This window comes from Meriones unguiculatus, chromosome 1, assembly GCF_030254825.1.
Source record: "Meriones unguiculatus strain TT.TT164.6M chromosome 1, Bangor_MerUng_6.1, whole genome shotgun sequence".
In the NCBI taxonomy this organism is placed as follows: Eukaryota; Metazoa; Chordata; class Mammalia; order Rodentia; family Muridae; genus Meriones; species Meriones unguiculatus.
The window spans coordinates 60,254,334-60,272,719 of record NC_083349.1 but is presented as its reverse complement, the minus strand read 5'-3'; the positions used below and the strand labels follow the sequence as shown (position 1 = coordinate 60,272,719).

At 42.8% G+C, this 18,386-nt stretch overlaps 1 protein-coding gene across 6 annotated transcripts in view; it reads left to right on the top strand.

Annotated features, from left to right (window-relative positions):
* Positions 1-18,386, top strand: part of Armh3 (armadillo like helical domain containing 3) — a 173,951-nt gene that overhangs the window by 137,862 nt on the left and 17,703 nt on the right. For all 6 annotated transcript variants that reach the window (XM_060390550.1, XM_060390551.1, XM_060390548.1 and 3 more), the window contains one exon: positions 12,561-12,639. In XM_060390550.1, the coding sequence (XP_060246533.1) occupies positions 12,561-12,639 (79 nt within the window). The remainder of the gene's footprint in view (positions 1-12,560; positions 12,640-18,386) is intronic.

The window sequence follows — 18,386 nt, the reverse complement described above, 5'->3', positions numbered from 1 at the left end:
CTTGAAAGTCCTCAAATCACTGTTTATTTCTCCTTTTATAGCCTCACCTTTTCAAGAGGGGAAACCCACAATTCCTAGTATATTGGAAAGAAAACAGTTAATAGCTTTTTCATGAACATAAAACAATTACATCAGCCTCCCGTAGAGACAATATGCCAGAGCCACCGGCCTCCTCCTCCACCCAGCTTCAGTTTCTTACTCTGGAATTCTATAGCTGCTCCCCAAAAGACCTTCATGTTGCACTATGATGATGAATGTTTGGAGCTGGCTCTCATCCTGCTTTGCTAGCTATTACTGAAGGTGCTGTCAACAAACAGGGCCCCAAATTTATCCTCCTCCTAAGTCCTCTCCTGGGCAGCACTGCTTGATCTGAGTAGTAGCCATGCAGCGTCTCCTGTTTTTCCCATTGCACTGAAGGGGAACTGCAGGCCCTGCTGCAGACAAAGAGCTGCGGGAGGAAGGTTGGCTGCAGATCACTCTCTTCCACTGCTCTTTGTTTGCTCCTGTTTGAGAGCCTAGCGAGGAGAGAAGCTGGTGTGCTGCAGATTATGCAGTCAGCTCTCCAGCATCCGTGTCATACGGAAGCCTAGACTGTGACATTTCTTCAGTCACCAGACAGTGTCTCCAGGTCTGCTTCATAGTGAGTTAGAAGTTTACTGGTTTCTAGACTCCAGTCTTACCTACCTGTGCCTATTCTAATTTTCTCCTTAGAGTAATAGACATATGATAAGGTTTTTAGAATGAGTTTAGTTGATATTTAAATTTGTTTCCACGGCTACTTTTATATTGTTCCCCTTTGGGGAGTTCCTGTTGCTGAGTCTGACAATAAGCTGTCATTTAGTCCGCTTGGGGCTTTCATTTCAGCTCAACAAACTATTCATAGAACAAAATAGAACCAAAAGGTGTTCAGGTGCCATTTCTAAATCTTAGGATAAATAGCCATTTCCTTTAGCAAATAGCAGTTTTATTAAACAATGATACCAATTAGACTGTGAAAATTTGAGTCTTTGATATCAGCTCATTAATAAAGCTAAGGTTGATATTCCCTTACTGTTGGAAAAAGTCCTTGGTACACTTTTTCCAAGAAGGTAGTTTGCAAAAGATAGTTTAAACTTTTTTCTCTTTTGAGACAGTTTTATGTAGTGTGTTTGCTCTCCATTTAGTTTGTAGTTTAATAGACTCCCCATTCTTACTAGGAGCTCTGCCATCAGGCTCCTCAGCTTTTCCTCTCCATCTTCTTTACCTTGCAAGGCTCTTGTTCTAGCCAGCTCACCTGCTCACAGCGGTGACACTGTGGCTTGCTTCTTATTGGAAACTACCGTGTCAAGATTCTAAAGGGACCCTGTCACTGCCAAAGCAGGTGAAAACAGCCTTCTTCAGAGCTGGCAGGAAGGGCAAAGCATTCTGTCACCATGCGTGGAGAGCATTCAGGGCAGAGCAGTACATCTCGGGGCTTAGCACCTGCAGGCTCAGGCTGACGGTGTGCTGTAATAAGATTCATCTCTGCTCACTTAACTGATGTGGGCTTTATGGTAAGTGTTCACTTGCTTAATTGCTTTGGCAGTCTCACTGATTGCCTTTCCTGAGGAGTTCTAAAAGGTTCCCCTGGGATAGAAAATAAACCTCTTTCCATGTCTTTTAATTTCATTTCATTCTTTTCTTAGCACCCTTGAAAACTAGTATGTGATCCGTACTATCCACTATTTCATTTCTCCTATGCATGAACACTGGGATCTCTCCTGCAGTTCAGAATTCTAACAGCCTTCCTCCTCCTCTGCTCACATGAGATCTTTTATTTTGTTTTCTTGAGACAGGGTTTCTCTGTGTAGCCCTGGCTGTCCTAGAACTCACTCTGTAGACCAGGCTGTCCTTGAACTCATGAGATTCGCCTGCCTCCAAGGGCTGGGATTACAGGTGTGTATCATACCTAGCTCAGTAATGAGATCCTTATTCCTCCTTTTCTAACACTGAGGTATATGTTTAGCTTTTCTGATTAGTGTGGGTTCTTTTTCTCGCACTGGTTGGTATAAGACCTACAGAATATTTCTCTCCATCCTCAGCTTATAAACTGCTAAAAATTTGCCTCTAATTTTGAAGTGATAAGCTTATTTTCTACCTCCTTCCCTATTCATGCTTAAAATTTGTCTTGTAATAGTAGATTAATTGGGCTAAAATGAAAATAAGGTGTAATTAAGTATTTCAAGTTTTTTGTCTCATGCCATTTTTGGAACGTGTTCAAGTCATATTCAAAGGTTAAATGTTTACCATTAATTTAAAATAGGCTACTTTTTGGGATTTTAAGCTGATTGTTACTCTTGAGAATTCCTTCTAGGTATGTCTGGGAATTTTGTTTTCTCAAGAGAAATAAAAGAACTTAATATATAATTTCAAATGACCTATTTTGTTTCTTTACTTTTAGTTAAGTGTTTCTAAGAGTAAAGCAAGATCTTGCTTCCAGAGATAGGAAATGCAGGGCCAGGCTTCAAAGGTTTTATATTTTAGCCCCAGAAGCATTTTTTTCTTTTTTCCAGTCAGCAATTTCTTACCTGTCAATAGAGACAAAGAAAGGGAACGTGGGGCCTAAGAGAGATGGCTCAGCAGTTAAAACAACTAGCTGCTGCTCTTCAGAGGACCCAGGTTCAATTTCCAGAACCCCCATGGCAGCTATTACCTGTAGGTCTAGTTTCCAGGGGATTCAACACCCTCACACAGACATACATGCAGTCAAAACACCAATGCATGTAAAATAAAAATAAAATTTAAAACATAGTAATTTTTTAAAAAAGAAAGAAAGAGGTTAGGCAGTGGTGGCTCCCACCTTAAAATTTCAGCACCTTAAAATTTTCAGGGGGCAGAGACAGGTGGATCTCTGTGAGTTCAAGGCCAGCCTGGTCTACAGAGTGAGTTCCAGGACAGCCAGGGCTACACAGGGAAAATGGGGGTGGGGATTGGAGTGGGTGTCAGACCTAAAGAACAGAGTAATAGGATCAGAGCAGGTTAGGTTGGGTCCATCATGTGAGTAGTTTATCTTTAGGAAGATTTTATTCTGCTCACTTATTGAGGGAAAGATTTACTAAAAAAGTGGACATATCTAAGTGGAATGTATTACTGATGTTCATCATAGGGGAGTTCTTTCAGCTTCTATTAATTCTTCTTTATGTTCATTATGATTGTGAAAACGGGGTGAAGGGGTGGGGGAATGTTAGGCTAGCAGCTAAGGCAGGAAGAAATGTCATTCCTCTCACACGGAAGTGCAGGAGATGATTTGGCCAGGTGTAAAGCCTGCAGTGTCTTACTTGGCTGAAGTCTATGATTTGAGGACACAAGAACTAGAACTCAGCTTGTTTTCCACCAGACACAGGGAATGAGAATAAATGAACACATTTTTCAAGGAAAGTAGCGATAACCTATTACCTAATTTCCAGCAGGTGATGAGGTAGAAACCTGCAACAGGGGACGCCATGAATCAAGGTAGAAAGCCTAAACTTCCCAAATAGATAGCCATGCACACAGCTTTGGGAGAGGAGGCAGCTACCCGGGTCCATGTGCCTGTGCATTTCATACATGTTAATCCACTGCTGTTGCCAGTTCAGTGAGTTGTGACCCTTCATTCACCTGATACACAGCTGCATAAAAATGGAGGCAGTAGCTAAATAATTTCCCTGGTGTGACACATGGGTGTTTTTGTTTTTGTTTTTTTTTAATTTTTATTTATATATTTTTCACTTAGAAATCAAGAAAAATGCTGGTTCAGGTAGGTCCTTCCCTCATGCTGAAGGATATGAATTGCTAGGATGCAGTCAGTAGTTTATATTCCCAGTTCACTCCTTTCAGCCAGAAAATTTATTACACAAAATAGTAGATTCTTTAATAGTTTCTTAGGCCCCTGGACAAAATTGGGTCGGTGAGTAGTAAAGCAAGCAAGTACCTAGATGTCCCACCCAATGGATTCTTGTTGTCAGCTGGCAAAATGCCTCCCCATCTCCTTTTTGTCATCAGGAGCTTCCTTATGCCCTTATCACGGGTCATGCAGTATGATGTTACTTTGATCAGGAACTCATGATGCTACTGCATCTACCTCCCACGTCCTGGGATCACAGACACCTACTTTAGGTGGTACCGAGGTCGAGTAGAGGACTTCTTTTGTGCTAGCCAAGCACTATGACTGAGTCACATGCCTGCCCTTCTAGTGCGTGTTCTTATCCTGCACCCCATTGCCTCAGTTCATCTTTTGTTTTTGTGTTCTTCATTATCTTATTTGTCAGAATGCCTTCCTTACTAAAGCTCCCTTTTTTCTTTATTTTTTAAATGTTTATACAGCATTCTACCTGCATGTGTGCCTACACACCAGGTGAGGGCACCAGATCTCATTATAGATGGTTATGAGCCACCATGTGGTTGCTGGAAATTGAACTCAAGACCTTTGGAAGAACAGACAGTGCTCTTAACCTCTGAGCCATCTCTCCAGCCCCATTTTATTTTTAAAATGTGCATTTGTTTATTTATTTTGGTCTTTGATCCAGAAAAGAATGGCCACAGGGACAGGAGTATAAAGAAGGGTCACAGGCATGAATTGATAAGATCTGGGGATAACTTAGAGGAATGCTCCAACAGGTCAGTCCCAGAAGTTTTTGATTAGATAGTTTCAAAGTGAAAAGGTTAGGAGGAATTCTTATTTGAGGTTTTATTTTGTTAAATGTTAATCAGCAGAGTCTCTGAGGCTTGTAATTTGCCGCTGTTAACAGCATCAAGGGAAATTGGGTTTTTTGTTGCTTTTGTTATTGAATTGTATGGGCTAAAGATTCATTGGCTCCATAAGGTAAGAAGCTTATTATTGCATGAAATGGGAGTGTGTGTGACAATTGGGAAAGGTGAAAAGGAAAATTAGTGTAAAATTAAATAACTAAATCTCAGACAAACTTTTTATCCACTGCCGCACACCACTCAGCCATGCTTCCCTTATTCTCCGAGGCCAGTATGTTTGAAGGCTCCTATTTTTAAGTGTTTAAAGGTATAGAATGGTTTTCCCACTCATAATCACCAGATATATACACTCTGTAGTATACTGTATGTATGCCACAGGATGGTTTAGGAAAGGAGAACTCTGTTATGCAGCCCTGGCTATCCTGGAACTCACTAAGTAGGCCACAGTGGCCGAAGAATCACAGAGGTCCTCTTGCCTCTGCCTCATTCACTTTTAAAAATTGAATCCTTTAGTGTACAAGACATTTTACTCAAGGCTTGGGAAGCTAGGCAGCCAACTAATGATGTTTTTAGCCCTTTATGGAATGTTAGAGGCTTGTTGAAAACTGTATTCCTAGACCAGTGAGATGCTGTAGTGAGTGAAAGGCACTTAACACCAAGCTTGATGGTCAAGTTCAACTCCTAGAACGTACAGGGATGGTGGAAGGAGAGAACCAGCTCCCACAAGTTGCCTCTGCATATGTCCCCACGCTTACCCAAGCATATACATTTCTTACCTGATGAAGTCTAGACTGTTGTACATTTTCCTGAAATGTCAGAGTCATTTGCTTCTGAATGGTGGTCAGCCTTGCCACTATACTTGAACCTCACACTGTAAATGAGAAACACATTTAATCCATACTTGGTCACAAAATTCATTCCCAGTTTAGGTTTATACCAAACCTCAGCTTTGACCAGCTCCATTTGGTTGTCTCTGGACAACCCAAGTTATCCAGGTTTCTTACTCCTGGCCCATTTCTATTCTGTGTGATTTATTCATTCATTGACTATTTATTAAGCACTAGCTGGGTACAGATACTGTGCTAAATGTTTGGCATTGCTGTTCCAAGTTTTTCTTACTGCATATAGTATACTATTATATGAATTATGTGTTTATGCTGTATTATTGTTAAGAATCCTCTTGATTTTTAATCACTTTCAGTAAATATTTATTATATGCCTATAGTTAGTGTTCCCAGGTACTCTCTGGTAGATAATGTCACTTGCCAGAAATCATTCAGAATAAGTGGTCAGACTGATTCTTTTTAGTTTTATGACTACGTGAACTAGATGGGATGGCTTTCTAATTCTTTTTTTAATTATTTTGTTTCATGTTTATTTGTGTTTTGCCTGCATGTATGTCTGTGTGAAGGTATCAGATCCCCTGGAACTGGAGTTACAGACAGTTCTGAGTTGCCATGTGGATGCTGGGAATTGAACCTGGGTCCTCTGAAGAGGAGTCGGTGCTTTTAACAGCTGAACTATCTCTCTAGCCGGGCTCTCTAACTCTTTATTCCCAGTAATCTATACTAAGAGAAAATACTGACATACAGTCTCCTGTACATACATGTCTTAATAAACATACTTTGGAATGATTGTAGATTTACAGGAAAAGTATAAAAAGAATACAGACTTCCTATATCTCCTTAGCCCAGAGAGACTGGCTTTGAATCATCATCATCATCATCATCCTCCTCTCTCCCTCCCTCCCTCCCTCCCTCCTTCCCTCCCTCCCTCCCTCTCCCTCCCTCCCCCCCCCTCTCTCTCCCTCTCCCTCGCAGATTTGGCTGTCTGGGGCCTCTGTAGGCCAGGCTGGCCGTTCGCTCGCTGGGATTACAGACGTGCACCGCCACTGCCCAGCTTTGGCTGTCTGGGACCTCTGTAGGCCAGGCTGGCCGTTCGCTCGCTGGGATTACAGACGTGCACCGCCACTGCCCAGCCGAGGTGCCATTCTTTACTAAACGCTGCCCCGCTTTTGTTTTTTAATTTCACAGTCTTCCCATCAGTATCTTCTTTCTGTTTCATGTGCAGTACTGTATTTGCGTTTCATATCTTCTCATGCTCTCTGATCTGTGACCTGCTTTCCCAAGGCCTGTCTTTCATGACCTTTACTGTCTCAAGATGTGCTGGGACCCTGTAGCATGCCCTCAGTTGGAATTTGTCTGAGAAATTTCTTTCTTTTCTTTCCCTGTCCCTATCATCTTCCTTGCCTCCATTTCTTCCGTGATTACTCTTTGATCCCTTCTTTTCTTAGGCTGGGGATCAAACCCAGAGCCTTGTGGAGGCTGGGACTGCATTCCACCACTCAGATCCAGCTACCTCTGCCTTCTGGGTGCTGAGATTAAAGACTAATGGGCCTTATTTATTTATTTATTTATTTGAGATTGTAATCTAAGCTGGCTTTGAACAGTCAATCCTTCTGAAGAGTCTAAGAAAAGCTTTTCTCATGACAGCTATGTGATATCACTGGGTGTTAGCCCTCCTCATCTGGTTAACACAGATTTACCAGGTCTTTCTACTGTAAGATTTCTGTTTTTTCCCTTTTGCTACTCTAAATAAGTCCCTGAATCTAGCCAGCCATCAGTAGTGGTGGAAATTAAACTTAGTCTCCTATGGGAGGAAGTATCTGCTCATATTACATGAAACATTCCGCCACATCCTGTAGAGGGATTTTAATCCAGCAACATGGCTACTCTGGCTGGAATACAGGCACACCCTTTGTACACACTTTTAACCCCAAACAGTGAAGGTAAAGCTGGTTTATAGAAGGAAATCACCCATGTTTGAAAGTGACATCTAATTGAGTTGAGAGTCAGACAAAGTGATGAATCAGAGAAAGACTTGACAGAATGAGTCAGAGCAGGAGATGCTCAACTTTTGGCAGAAGAGACTAGAAATAGATAGGCTACCTGAGGAGCAGAGGGTGAAAGAGGGAGGAGGCAGTTTTACAATGACAGTTGTACAGAGGCAGGCTGCGGAGAGAGAACAGACTAGACACAGGTGAAGACAGAGCCAGAGAATGAGCGGGAGCCAGAAGATTAGAACATATTGAAGAAGTTAGTATGAGGCCAAGCAGAGCTCTTCAGTGAGAAATTGAGAGACTCCAAATTGAATTGTCAGCTTGGAGAGGAATTTGAGCCACACAGCCAGAGTTGAACCAGCCAGCCAGAGTTCAGAAAGAATTACAAAGGGTGAGCTTATTCAGCAGTAAATCTCAGAGGCTCAAAGCATTCTAGGCCTAGATTAGATTGTATGGAGGCTAGAAGCTTTCAGGACTAGGCCTACAGTAGCAGAAAGAGACAGTAAGCCTCCAAGATGGTAATTACATCTGGCTATATGAAAGTTACTTTTACAACATATTAGATGGTTCCAAGGACAGGTCTGCCTAGGGTGACAGGGGATGAAGAAAAGACATATGGATACATAGAAATAGAACACACAGATCAAGTCTGCAGAAACCACAACAACCTGGACCCTCAGTGCCTTTAATATAGAGAGCTGAGCTGAGAGGCAGGGTAATTACAGCTGAACAGGAGATGGGGTTTTTATACCGATAAACAGCGGAGGCAGGATTGATGCTATACAGCTGAATCAAGTGGTAGGGTTAGATAATCTCAGTAGGAACACTCTCTAAGGGACCAGTCTTCAGGGTGAAGATATCCAGGGAGAAGAAACTAGATGGACTTTTTCTGCACACAGTCAACATCCACACATGGACCAGAGGAAGGAATTGGTTTTTCCCATAGATCTTAGGCTTTGGGGTCCTTGACATGGTCATGCCATGTCAGCAACACACATTCACTCGGGCCCTCACATACTCAGGGCTTCTTCTGCTCCTCACAGCACTGTAGAGTAAAGATTTGGGGTTTTTTCCTTTTCTTTGTGTATCCAGTCATTTGTTTCTATCAATATGAACTCTTGTCAAATTTTGATCTGAGCCACAGAACATAGGTGTCGTGGCCCACAACTTGTATTTTCAGTACTTGGGATGCTGAGACAGTAGGATTGCTAAGAGTTTAAGGTCAACCTGGGCCACAAAGTTAGGTCCTGTCTAAAAATAAAATAATAAATCATGCCTATTCTGCTGCATCAGGGAAGAAATGACAAAAACCTACCTATACCAAGGTATTTTATTTCAAGGCAATTCCTTTTTATTTATTTTTTTAGGCAGATCTTGCCCTCAAGTTTATTTATAAAAATAACACAGAGCATCAACCATCTGCAAATAGTGTGGAAAGTCATACCAATCCATCTTTTCTCACCTTGGCAGATAAAAAGAAGCCTTTTCCATGGGGCCTTCACAAGGGTCTGGGCACTTAGAATAGGAATGGAAACTGAAGGCTGGGCTTGAGCTGGATAGCTCAAGATAGAGCCTCTTTCATGGTTTGAACCTTGGGCTATGGTTGGCATAGCCTGTGACCCTTGGCCGCAGAGTCTCAAATCTGCTTCACAAGCCTGGGATGAGCCATGAAAGCAAGTCGGCAGAGCTTGCAGTTGGGGCTCTTTGGCGTCCTGACCTTAACCACCTTGGGTGTCACAAAGGACTTAATGGCCTCTACACAAGCACTCATTACCTTTGCATTGTTTGCCTGCATCTTCCTCAGACCTTTCTTATTGTGCTTCTTGGGAAAGGGGGTGGTCCTCAGGAACTTGGGGTCAATTCCCTTAAGAGATTCATATCTTTGGGGGGGGGGAGATGTGTTTGTTTGTTTTCAAGACAGGGTTTCTCTGTGTACCCTTTGCTGTCCTGGTCTCACTTTGTAGGCCAGGCTGGCCTCCAAGTCACAGAGGTCCACCTGTCTCTACATCCCAGAGTGCTGGGACTATAGGCATGAGCCACTGTTCCAGACTAGAGATTCGTATCTTTATGACTAGGGTTTCTTGATGCCATTTCTGTGCCATTTTCAGGATTGGTTGTATGTGGTGTGGTGGTGTTTTTGTACTCCTGGAGTGCCTGGGACCAGGGGGGGAAAAACAGGGATATTTCTTTATTTTCATACTTCAGAAATTCATTCTTCTCTCTCTCTCTCTCTCTCTCTCTTTCTCCCTCCCTCTCGTCTGTGTGTGTGTGCATGTGTGTGTTGTGTTTGTGTGGGTAAACTCACCCACGTGGAGGCCAGAAGTGAACCTCAAGATTTTCTTCCTTAGATGCTTTTGCACTTTATATATTTTAAAATATTTTTATCAATTCTTTGAGAATTTCATGCAGTGTGTTCCAATCATATTCACCCCCAACTCTTCCCTCTAGCTCCTCCCAGATCCATATCCACTTCCTAATATACCCTGAGTTTGTATCCTTTCTTTAAGTAGCGCATTGACTGGGATTATACTGCCGTACGCTTCTGGGTGAGAGGCTGTTACTAGAGCATGTCAGCCCGCCAGGAGCCAGATCCTGAAAGAACACTCATCTTCCTCTCCCCAAGCCATTGTCTAGTCATAGCTTCTAGTTAGGAGTGGGGACTCATGCTGGAATGTTGAACGGCTGGATGTCGTACAGGCAACTCCAGCCGCTGTGAGGTCATGAGTGATACGATTCTAGAGATAGTTTTGCTCTCATTCTCCCTGACCTCTGGATTTTAGAGTCTTTCCACCCCTCCTCCAGGATGGTCCTGAACCTAACAGAGAGAGTGCGATGTAAATGTCCCATTTGTGGCTGAGCACCACTGACACCGACTCTTTGTGCTTGACCAATTGTGAGTTTCTGCATTGCCTACCATCCAACCAAGAAACGTCTCTGCTTAGGTCTGAAAGCTGCACTGATCCCTGGGATGAGAGATAAAGCATGTAGGACAGTTTGATGCTAAGTTCATTTAGCAGAGTAGTGGTAGTAGGCTCATCTCTGGATTTCTGAGCTCTCCAACCCGAGTTCTTGGGCAGATGTGCAGTGTTGGACACGGGCTTTCTTCTTTGGAGCGGCCTCTCCACCAAGCAGAGAGTGGTCAGTTACCCTGTAACACTCACGCCGCTATTGCGCTTGTGGGAGCCGAGGTTTAAAATAGGGTCCTTTCACTGAAGCTGGAGCGCATCACTCTCACTACACTGGCTGGCCGCCCAGCCCTGTGTCTGTGCACCGCCACACTCTGCTGGGGTCTCAGGCACACACCACGTTCAGCTCTTATATTGGTGCTAGAGCTCTAAATTCAGGTTCTCACGTTTGCTTAACAAGTACTTTTTTCACCAGGCCCTTGGAGATTTTTTGAGAGATAAACTTAACAAGATGTGATAACTTTGGATGTGAACAAGTGATAGGCAGGGGATGTTTGAAAGTGATACTCCGATTTTGGTTTCAATGCCTGGAATTTAAATTATGGTTTGAAACTACATACTAACAAGCGTGAAGATTAATGTCAGCGTTGGTGCAGCTTAGCCTCTTCAGAGACTGTTTTGTTTACATGTTGGTCCAGTTTCACTGAGCGTCCACCCTGTACACCTCATTCTGACTGGAACACCAGGCCCCCTAGTGGACACCCCCTGGGTCCCTTTTCATCTCAAGAAATAGTACCATGATTTTTGTTTTTTTACTTATATGCTTTTCTCTGTAGTTCATTTTCACATGAGAGGCCTTTGGTTCTATTTCTCAACAAATTATTAAATCCTTCCCATTTTGATCCCCAGTTCATTCCCACTTTATAACCTCATGTTTAGGAAGAGAACAGTTACCTTGTTCTAATGCTGTGGTAAACACCATGACTGAAAGCAACTTGGGGAGGACAGGGTTTACTTCACTTTACAGCTCCCATGTCACTACCCTAGAGCAAAGTCAGGGCAGGAACTCAAGACAGGAACCTGAAGGCAGGAACTGAAACAGCCCATGGAGGAGTTCTGCTTATTGGCTTGCTTCCAATGGCTGGTTCAGCTTGCTTGTGTGCATGATCTTTCCCCTCTCTCTTTTTTTCTTTCTTTCTTTTTCTTCCTTCCCTTTCCCTTCCCTTCCCTTCCCTTTTTCCCTTCCCTTTTTTCTCTTCTCTTTTTTCCCTTCCCTTTCCCTTCCCTTTCCTTTCCCTTCCCTTCCCTTCCCTTTTTCCCTTCCCTTTTTTCTCTTCTCTTTTTTCCCTTCCCTTTCCCTTCCCTTTCCTTTCCCTTCCCTTTTCCTTTCCTTTCCTTTCCTTTCCTTTCCTTTCCTTTCCTTTCCTTTCCTTTCCTTTCCTTTCCTTTCCTTTCCTTTCCTTTCCTTTCCTTTTGCTTTTTCTTTTTTCCCTTTCCTTTTCCTTTTCCCTTTCCCTTTTTACCTTTCCCCTTTTCCCTTTCCCTTTTCTTTTCCTTTTTCCTTTCCTTCCCTTCCCTTCTCCTTCCCCTTCCCTCTTTTCCTGTTTCCCTTTCCTTTTTCCTTTCCTTTCTCTGTGTATGTGTTTGCCTGCATGTGTATATCAGGTACATGCAGTGTCCTCAGATGCCTGAAGAAGGTGTCAGATCCCTGGAATTGGTGTCAATGACAGTTGTAAGCTAGTCAGTGTGAGTGTTAGGAGCTGACCTAGGTCTTTTGTAAGAACAACAGGCATCCTTGACCATTGAGGCATCTCTCTGGTCCTTCAGCATGCTGTTTTATACTATCCAGGACCACCTGTCCAGGGGTGGCACTGTTCTCCCCCTGTGTTGTGGGCCCTCCCACATCAATCACTAATCAAGAAAATGCCTTACAGACTTCCCTACAAGCCAATCTGATGGAAGCATTTTCTCAATTGAAGTTCCTCTTCCCAGATAACTGTAGCTTGTGTGAAGTTGGCAAAAACTAACCCAAGGCTACTCACTTTTTATTAATAACTAGATTATCATTATCTTCCATCTGGGACCATATTAATGCTAATTCTTTATTTCAGAGCCATCATCAATCACTTTAATCCCAAAATTGAGTCCTACGCTGCTGTGAATCACATATCTCAACTATCAGAGGAACAGGTAAGTCCTTACTCTTCCCAGAGTGACCTGGATGGTGGTGAGAACCAAGTAGCTGTTTCTGTCTGGGACTCTTGGACTGAAGTTTGAGCAGGGTGATAAATCCAGCTGCTGAGAAGAATTACTTCAGCATTGCTTGCTGGGTCTTTATTAGAGTGATACTGTCTTCCTTTGTTTAATTATATAGAGTATGAGGTGAAACTTGATGAGTTACTGTCTTAGAGTAAGTGATAAGGCATTACTTTTAAAGCTCTCAGTCACAGTCATTTTGATTTCTAAAAGTCAGAAACGTCAGCACGATGGTGCAGACCTGTAATCCCAGCACCTGGAAGGCAGAAGCAGGAATTCGAGCTATTCTCGATTCCACAGTGAGTTTCAAGGACAGCCTGGGCTGCTGTCGCCCTGTAGTAAAAACTCGGACAAACCAAAAGAAAAGTAAGACATAGGAACTTAGGAATCAGTGAAAATTCTAGCCACAGGAAAACTTTTGAGTTCAGTGTAATCTGAAGGTATTTAGCTCATTAAAGCATGAGCTCTTATTGAGATAGATTTTCTTTAATGATTGTGTTCTCTTTGCCTTCAACAGTTATTTCTGGGCAGGTTTTCCTACGGTGTTGACTGAGCTAAAGATGCAGATAGCCTTGTACATTTGTTTTCCTTGAATCTGGCCTGATTTCCCTTCTCCCTCAGTGCCTGTACTCAGCTCTACATTATGTAAAAGTACAGATGGGGATTCAGCATGGCATGGAGTTGAACCCACTGTTTCTCTTGGAGTCTCTCTCTCTCTCTCTCTCTTTAATAAGGGTCTTTATTATATAGTACAGTTTGATAAGTACATAACTTTATATAAAATTGCTGCTACAAAGAAAAAAAAAGACATGAAACCGGGCTCACATAGCCTATGTTAGCTATATGAATTGAGCTCATCTGGGTAAATTCACTGTAGCTGAGAATGTCCTTCAGCTCCTGGCTCTCCTGTCTTTACCTTCCAATGTAGGCAGGCCCACCTTGCTGTCTCATTCTGAGGATTTTGAGTCTTGTATCAAAAACACAGAGTAAGATGCTTAGGAGATGGCCTAGTTGAGGGAGGTGCTTGCTGCTCAGGCTTGGGAATCTGAGCTCATTCGCCCAGCATCCACATAAAGAAGCTAGACATGCCTGTAATTCCAGCATTAGGAAAGCAGAGGTAGGTGGATCCCTGGAGCTTGCTGGCTAGCCAGTCTAGTTGACAGATGAGCTCTAAGTTCAGTCAGTGGCTCTGACATACACACACAGAGAAGGTAGAAGCAGTTGAAGAAAGGCACGGGTTGTGAACCTTTGTCTTCCACACATGCTCACTTGCACACACCCACACTAAATATACATACATACATACATACATGCATGCATGCATACATACATGCATACTTACATACATACATACATACCCGATTCTCCTTCCTTGCTTCACATCCTTCTAAGTTGGAAAAGCCAAGGAATGGATTCCAGGCTACTGAACCCCTGTGTGCTCTGCTCTCCTTTCTTGCCAATGCACCATGGGCCAGTTCCCTGGCGAGGCAGCAGGCAAGCTCTTTTCTAACAGAGCCTTCTCAGTACCCCCTCCAGTGGTCCTTTCTGCAGCCAGATGGCTAGACCTCTATTAATGTGTCAGTTGTTTCCTTTGAGATATTTGTTCTCTTTTGTGAGGCCAGCTGTGTGACTCCATCCTCACAGCTGCCTTTGCAAACGGCTTTCATTTCCTTTTCGTCTGCCAATGGAGCAGAGCAGACTCCTGTTCTTTGGATCTGGAGCTGTCTGTGAGGTATTTATTGATGCTCCCTTTTCCTGTTGGAGCAGTTAATGTTAATTTTATTGTGTCATTTTTATACAGAATGTTCTGTGTGTTGTGTTGTGTATGTCAAGGGAAGAAGATGATCCTTCTACTGCTGTAAGCTCTGAAGAGCCTGAAAGCCACAGCAGCATTCATCCCCCAGCAGCTTGGGAAGGTCAGCTGATCTTTTTCTTGAAGTAGCAGCCACCAACCAATAATAAAAATCCACCGTGGCGCATGAGAAACTCAGAAAAGGGAAGATAGCAAGCTGTATCCTCATTCGCTTTCACCTTCTTTCAAGGTTAAATGTGATGATGGAAAGTGTTTCTTGAGGCCACAAGCCAAAAGTGCGACAGTTCCCAGAGAAAGGGACTCCGTTTATTCAATAATGGGGAAGAGGGCTGGGGATAGAATACGGTGGTAGAGTGCTCATGAATGCTTGTCTAACATGTATGAAGTTCTCTAGCACCACCAAAGTGATCAACCTACTGTTAAATAGTTAAAATACTTACATGTCTGTGCTGCTACAAAAGGCCAATCAGGATCAGTGGTGAAAGTCTGAGTGTGATCTTTGCAGTCATAGAATTATTGTATGCTCATTACCTCTGATACAGTACTATTATCCCAAGATTCTGCTCCCAGAATGGTTTCTCTTCCTGGACTGCCTCTGAAGGGTGCTAAATGGTAGCATTATGATGCACTTGATTTTATCAGTAGAGGCATTTGACTGCCTGGTCTATCTCCAGCATGTGGAGTACGTCTCTCCCTTCACTTATGAGCATTAATACGAATGTCACAAAGTCAAGTGTGTGCAGCTTCCCAAAGAGCTGGCTTTGAGGGCAGTGAGACACTGCAGCTCTTAGCAGCTACCGTAGTAGGGAGGAAAAAGAAAACAGGATTCTAACTCCTAGGAGGTTCTGAAGTACTTCTAAACTAAAACCTAAAACCTGATAATAGGTGTTAGCTGGGACATATAGCATTTAGTAAGTTCAGGCACACAGGACAGGTCTTTGTTAACTCTGCCTGCCCAGCTTTTCATTTTGTTCCTACAAAAGATTTGTGAATCTTTTTATTTTCTTTTTGGAAAGGTAGGGTTACTCGATATAGCGTAGGCTAACCTGGGACTCACTATGTAGCTCAAGCTAGCCTTCAACTCACAGAATCCTCTTGCTTCAGCCTCCCACATATTGATATTAGAAGAGCCACCAAGGCCACCTAGATTTGTGAAGATTTTTGAAGATTTGTTTATCTTTATAAATTAAAATTTTTGTATATACTAGGCATTGTGGAACATTGTAATCCCTGCATTCAAGAGGTGGAGGTTGGAGGATCAAGAGTTCAAGGCTAGCCTTGGCTACTAAGATTTTATCTCAAAATAAATAAATTAAAATATTTTTAAGTTGGATGTAGTAGTATACTTCTTTAATCCTAGAGGCAAGCAGCTCTCTCAAGTTTGAGGCCAGCCTGGGCTACATAGTGACTTCTAGGACAGCCAAAGCTACATAATAAGACCCTATCTCAAACAAAACAAAGCTGAAAGGGGGTGGGTGTTCTATCAATAGTGAAACAATGAGCTGTAGTTATTTCTATAACATCTTGAAAAAAATTAACTCTCAGCCTCATTACACACCCTCAACTGAGATTTAACTCCTGTCTCTCTCCAGTGTAACTTTGTAGTAAACACCCATGTCTACCTAGTAGAGCCATTTAATTATACCAGGAAACTCCATCATCAAGGAAAAGATTAATCCAAAGATGTGTCACTGTCCCTCACGCTGTAATCCCAGCATGCATCAGTGTAGTTGAGGTCGGCCTGGGCTGTAGAGGGAGATGCTGTCAAAATACGTGTCAGCCGAAGGACTTTCTGACTTAAGGAGGTTATCATCTGCTTTTGGTCCTTTCTCACGGCTGCTTTCCTTGGTGTTCATTTCTAGAACTCTATCCTTTTGAAAGAACAAAAATAGCAGCCTCAGACTAACCCTTACCCTTTTAAGTCATTGGGAGTTCGAGTCTCCAGCCCTCTGTCACTATGGCCCCGACCCTGCTTTTTGCTTTTCATTTCCATGGGGTAGTTGAGTCATACATCCTGTGTTTCACTCAACAGTTTCAGTGACTACTTTATTTGTACTCAAAAAATGTGAGTTGAAGACATAATAGAAGTCCCCTCCTCCTGCACTGCAGTTAAACCCAGGGCTTTACACACTTATTTTTGCAAGTATTCTGCCATTGAGCTACATTCCCCAGCCCCCCTTTCTATGTTTTATCTTGATAGGGTCTTACTAACTTGCTCAGACTGTTCTTTAACTCTCCCTGTAGCCCAGGCAAGCTGCAGCTTCCTGAGTGCCTGGAAATACACCCCTGTGCCAGCAGACCTTATTTGCTGTTTAAGAGAAACCCTTGGGAACTGAAGAGATGTCTCAGCAGTTAAGAGCACTGGCTATTCTTCCAGAGAACCTAGGTTTAACACCCACATGACAACAATCTGTAGCTTCACTTCTAGGGATCCAATACCCTTTCTGTGGTACCAGACTTGCATGCGGTACACAGACATATATGCAGGCAAAACACCCAGACATATGAAATAAGGTAATTTTAAAGAGAGAGACTGCAGTTGATGGTTTAAACATGAGAAGTATGTTAAGGCAGTGTCCAGGGTCTCTGCAGTTGTGGTAAGAGTAGACACGGAGGGAAGGAGAGTTGGATTTAACTCAAAAGAGGAATAATAGAGCTTAGACAATACAGAGGCATAAATCATAAAATATACTCAAAACTAGGACCTGAACAAGTGAGGAAAAATGGAGAATTCCAGAGTTTTGAATGTCATGTCTTTGGGTCACAAAACAGTCTGAAGCTTGGTGGAATGTAGCAGCACATGCCTCTAATGCCCGCACTTGGGAGAAAGAGGCAAGCAGAGCTCTGTGAGTTCGAGGCTAGCCTGGTGAATATAGTTTCAGGATATCAAATCCTGGCTGGCCTAATTTACCGAGATCCACCTGCCTCTCCTCCAAAATGCTGAGAATACAGGTGTGCACCAATCATACCCAGAGTCTCTTCCTAATTATTTGCCTATGAGTCGATCACAAACAATTATCTTTTGTTTGTTTATTTGTTTGTTTGTTTGAAATAGGGTTTCTCTGTGTAGCCTTGGCTGTCCTGAACTCACTGTGTAGACCAGGCTGGCCTCGAACTCACAGAAATCTCCCTGAGTGCTGGGATTACAGGCATATGTCACCATGTCCAGCTTAATCACAGACATTTATGAAGAGCGTAGCAATGGCCAGCATGTGGCGAAGCTTAATGGACAAACCTTTCTTTCTTTCCAGTTGTAGTTAAAAAGATTTCCCAGCATAACCAGTCCTTGGTGTATGAAACAGTACACTTACTGGTATGCACATTGAGGTGCCACGGCTCTAAGGCTTTTCCATGCTGCAGAGCTGAAACTGTCCTCTGAGCAACTTCCGGTTCCTCTCTCCCTGCTGCCTTGGCAACCACCATTCTACTTTCTGTTTCTAAGGGTAGACAAGCCTATCGTCAAGCTTCACTTTCACCCCAGTGGCCTAGAGCTTGCTAAAAATTCTTCTGCATACGGAGTCATGGATTTCTGAGACAATCTTAAGAGCTGGGATATAGCTTAGAATTTGGGTCTTTGCCTGGAGTCTCCTGGTTAGTTTGCTAGTACATTCCCCAAAGAAAGAATGTTTAAGGACAAAGACATTCTGCTGGGATTCACAATGTCATAGGAACAAAGGGAGATGTAATCAGGTCTTTTAGTTTTCTACATTAGGAATTGTTATTTTTTCAATATTATGACAGAATCAAAATCAGTTTGTCTTTTTAGATTTATCTGTTTTTAGTGTTTTACTTACATATATGTCTGCACCACATTCCTGCCTTATACTTTAGAATCAAAGTTTCATATAGTTCCGGTTAGCCCAGAACT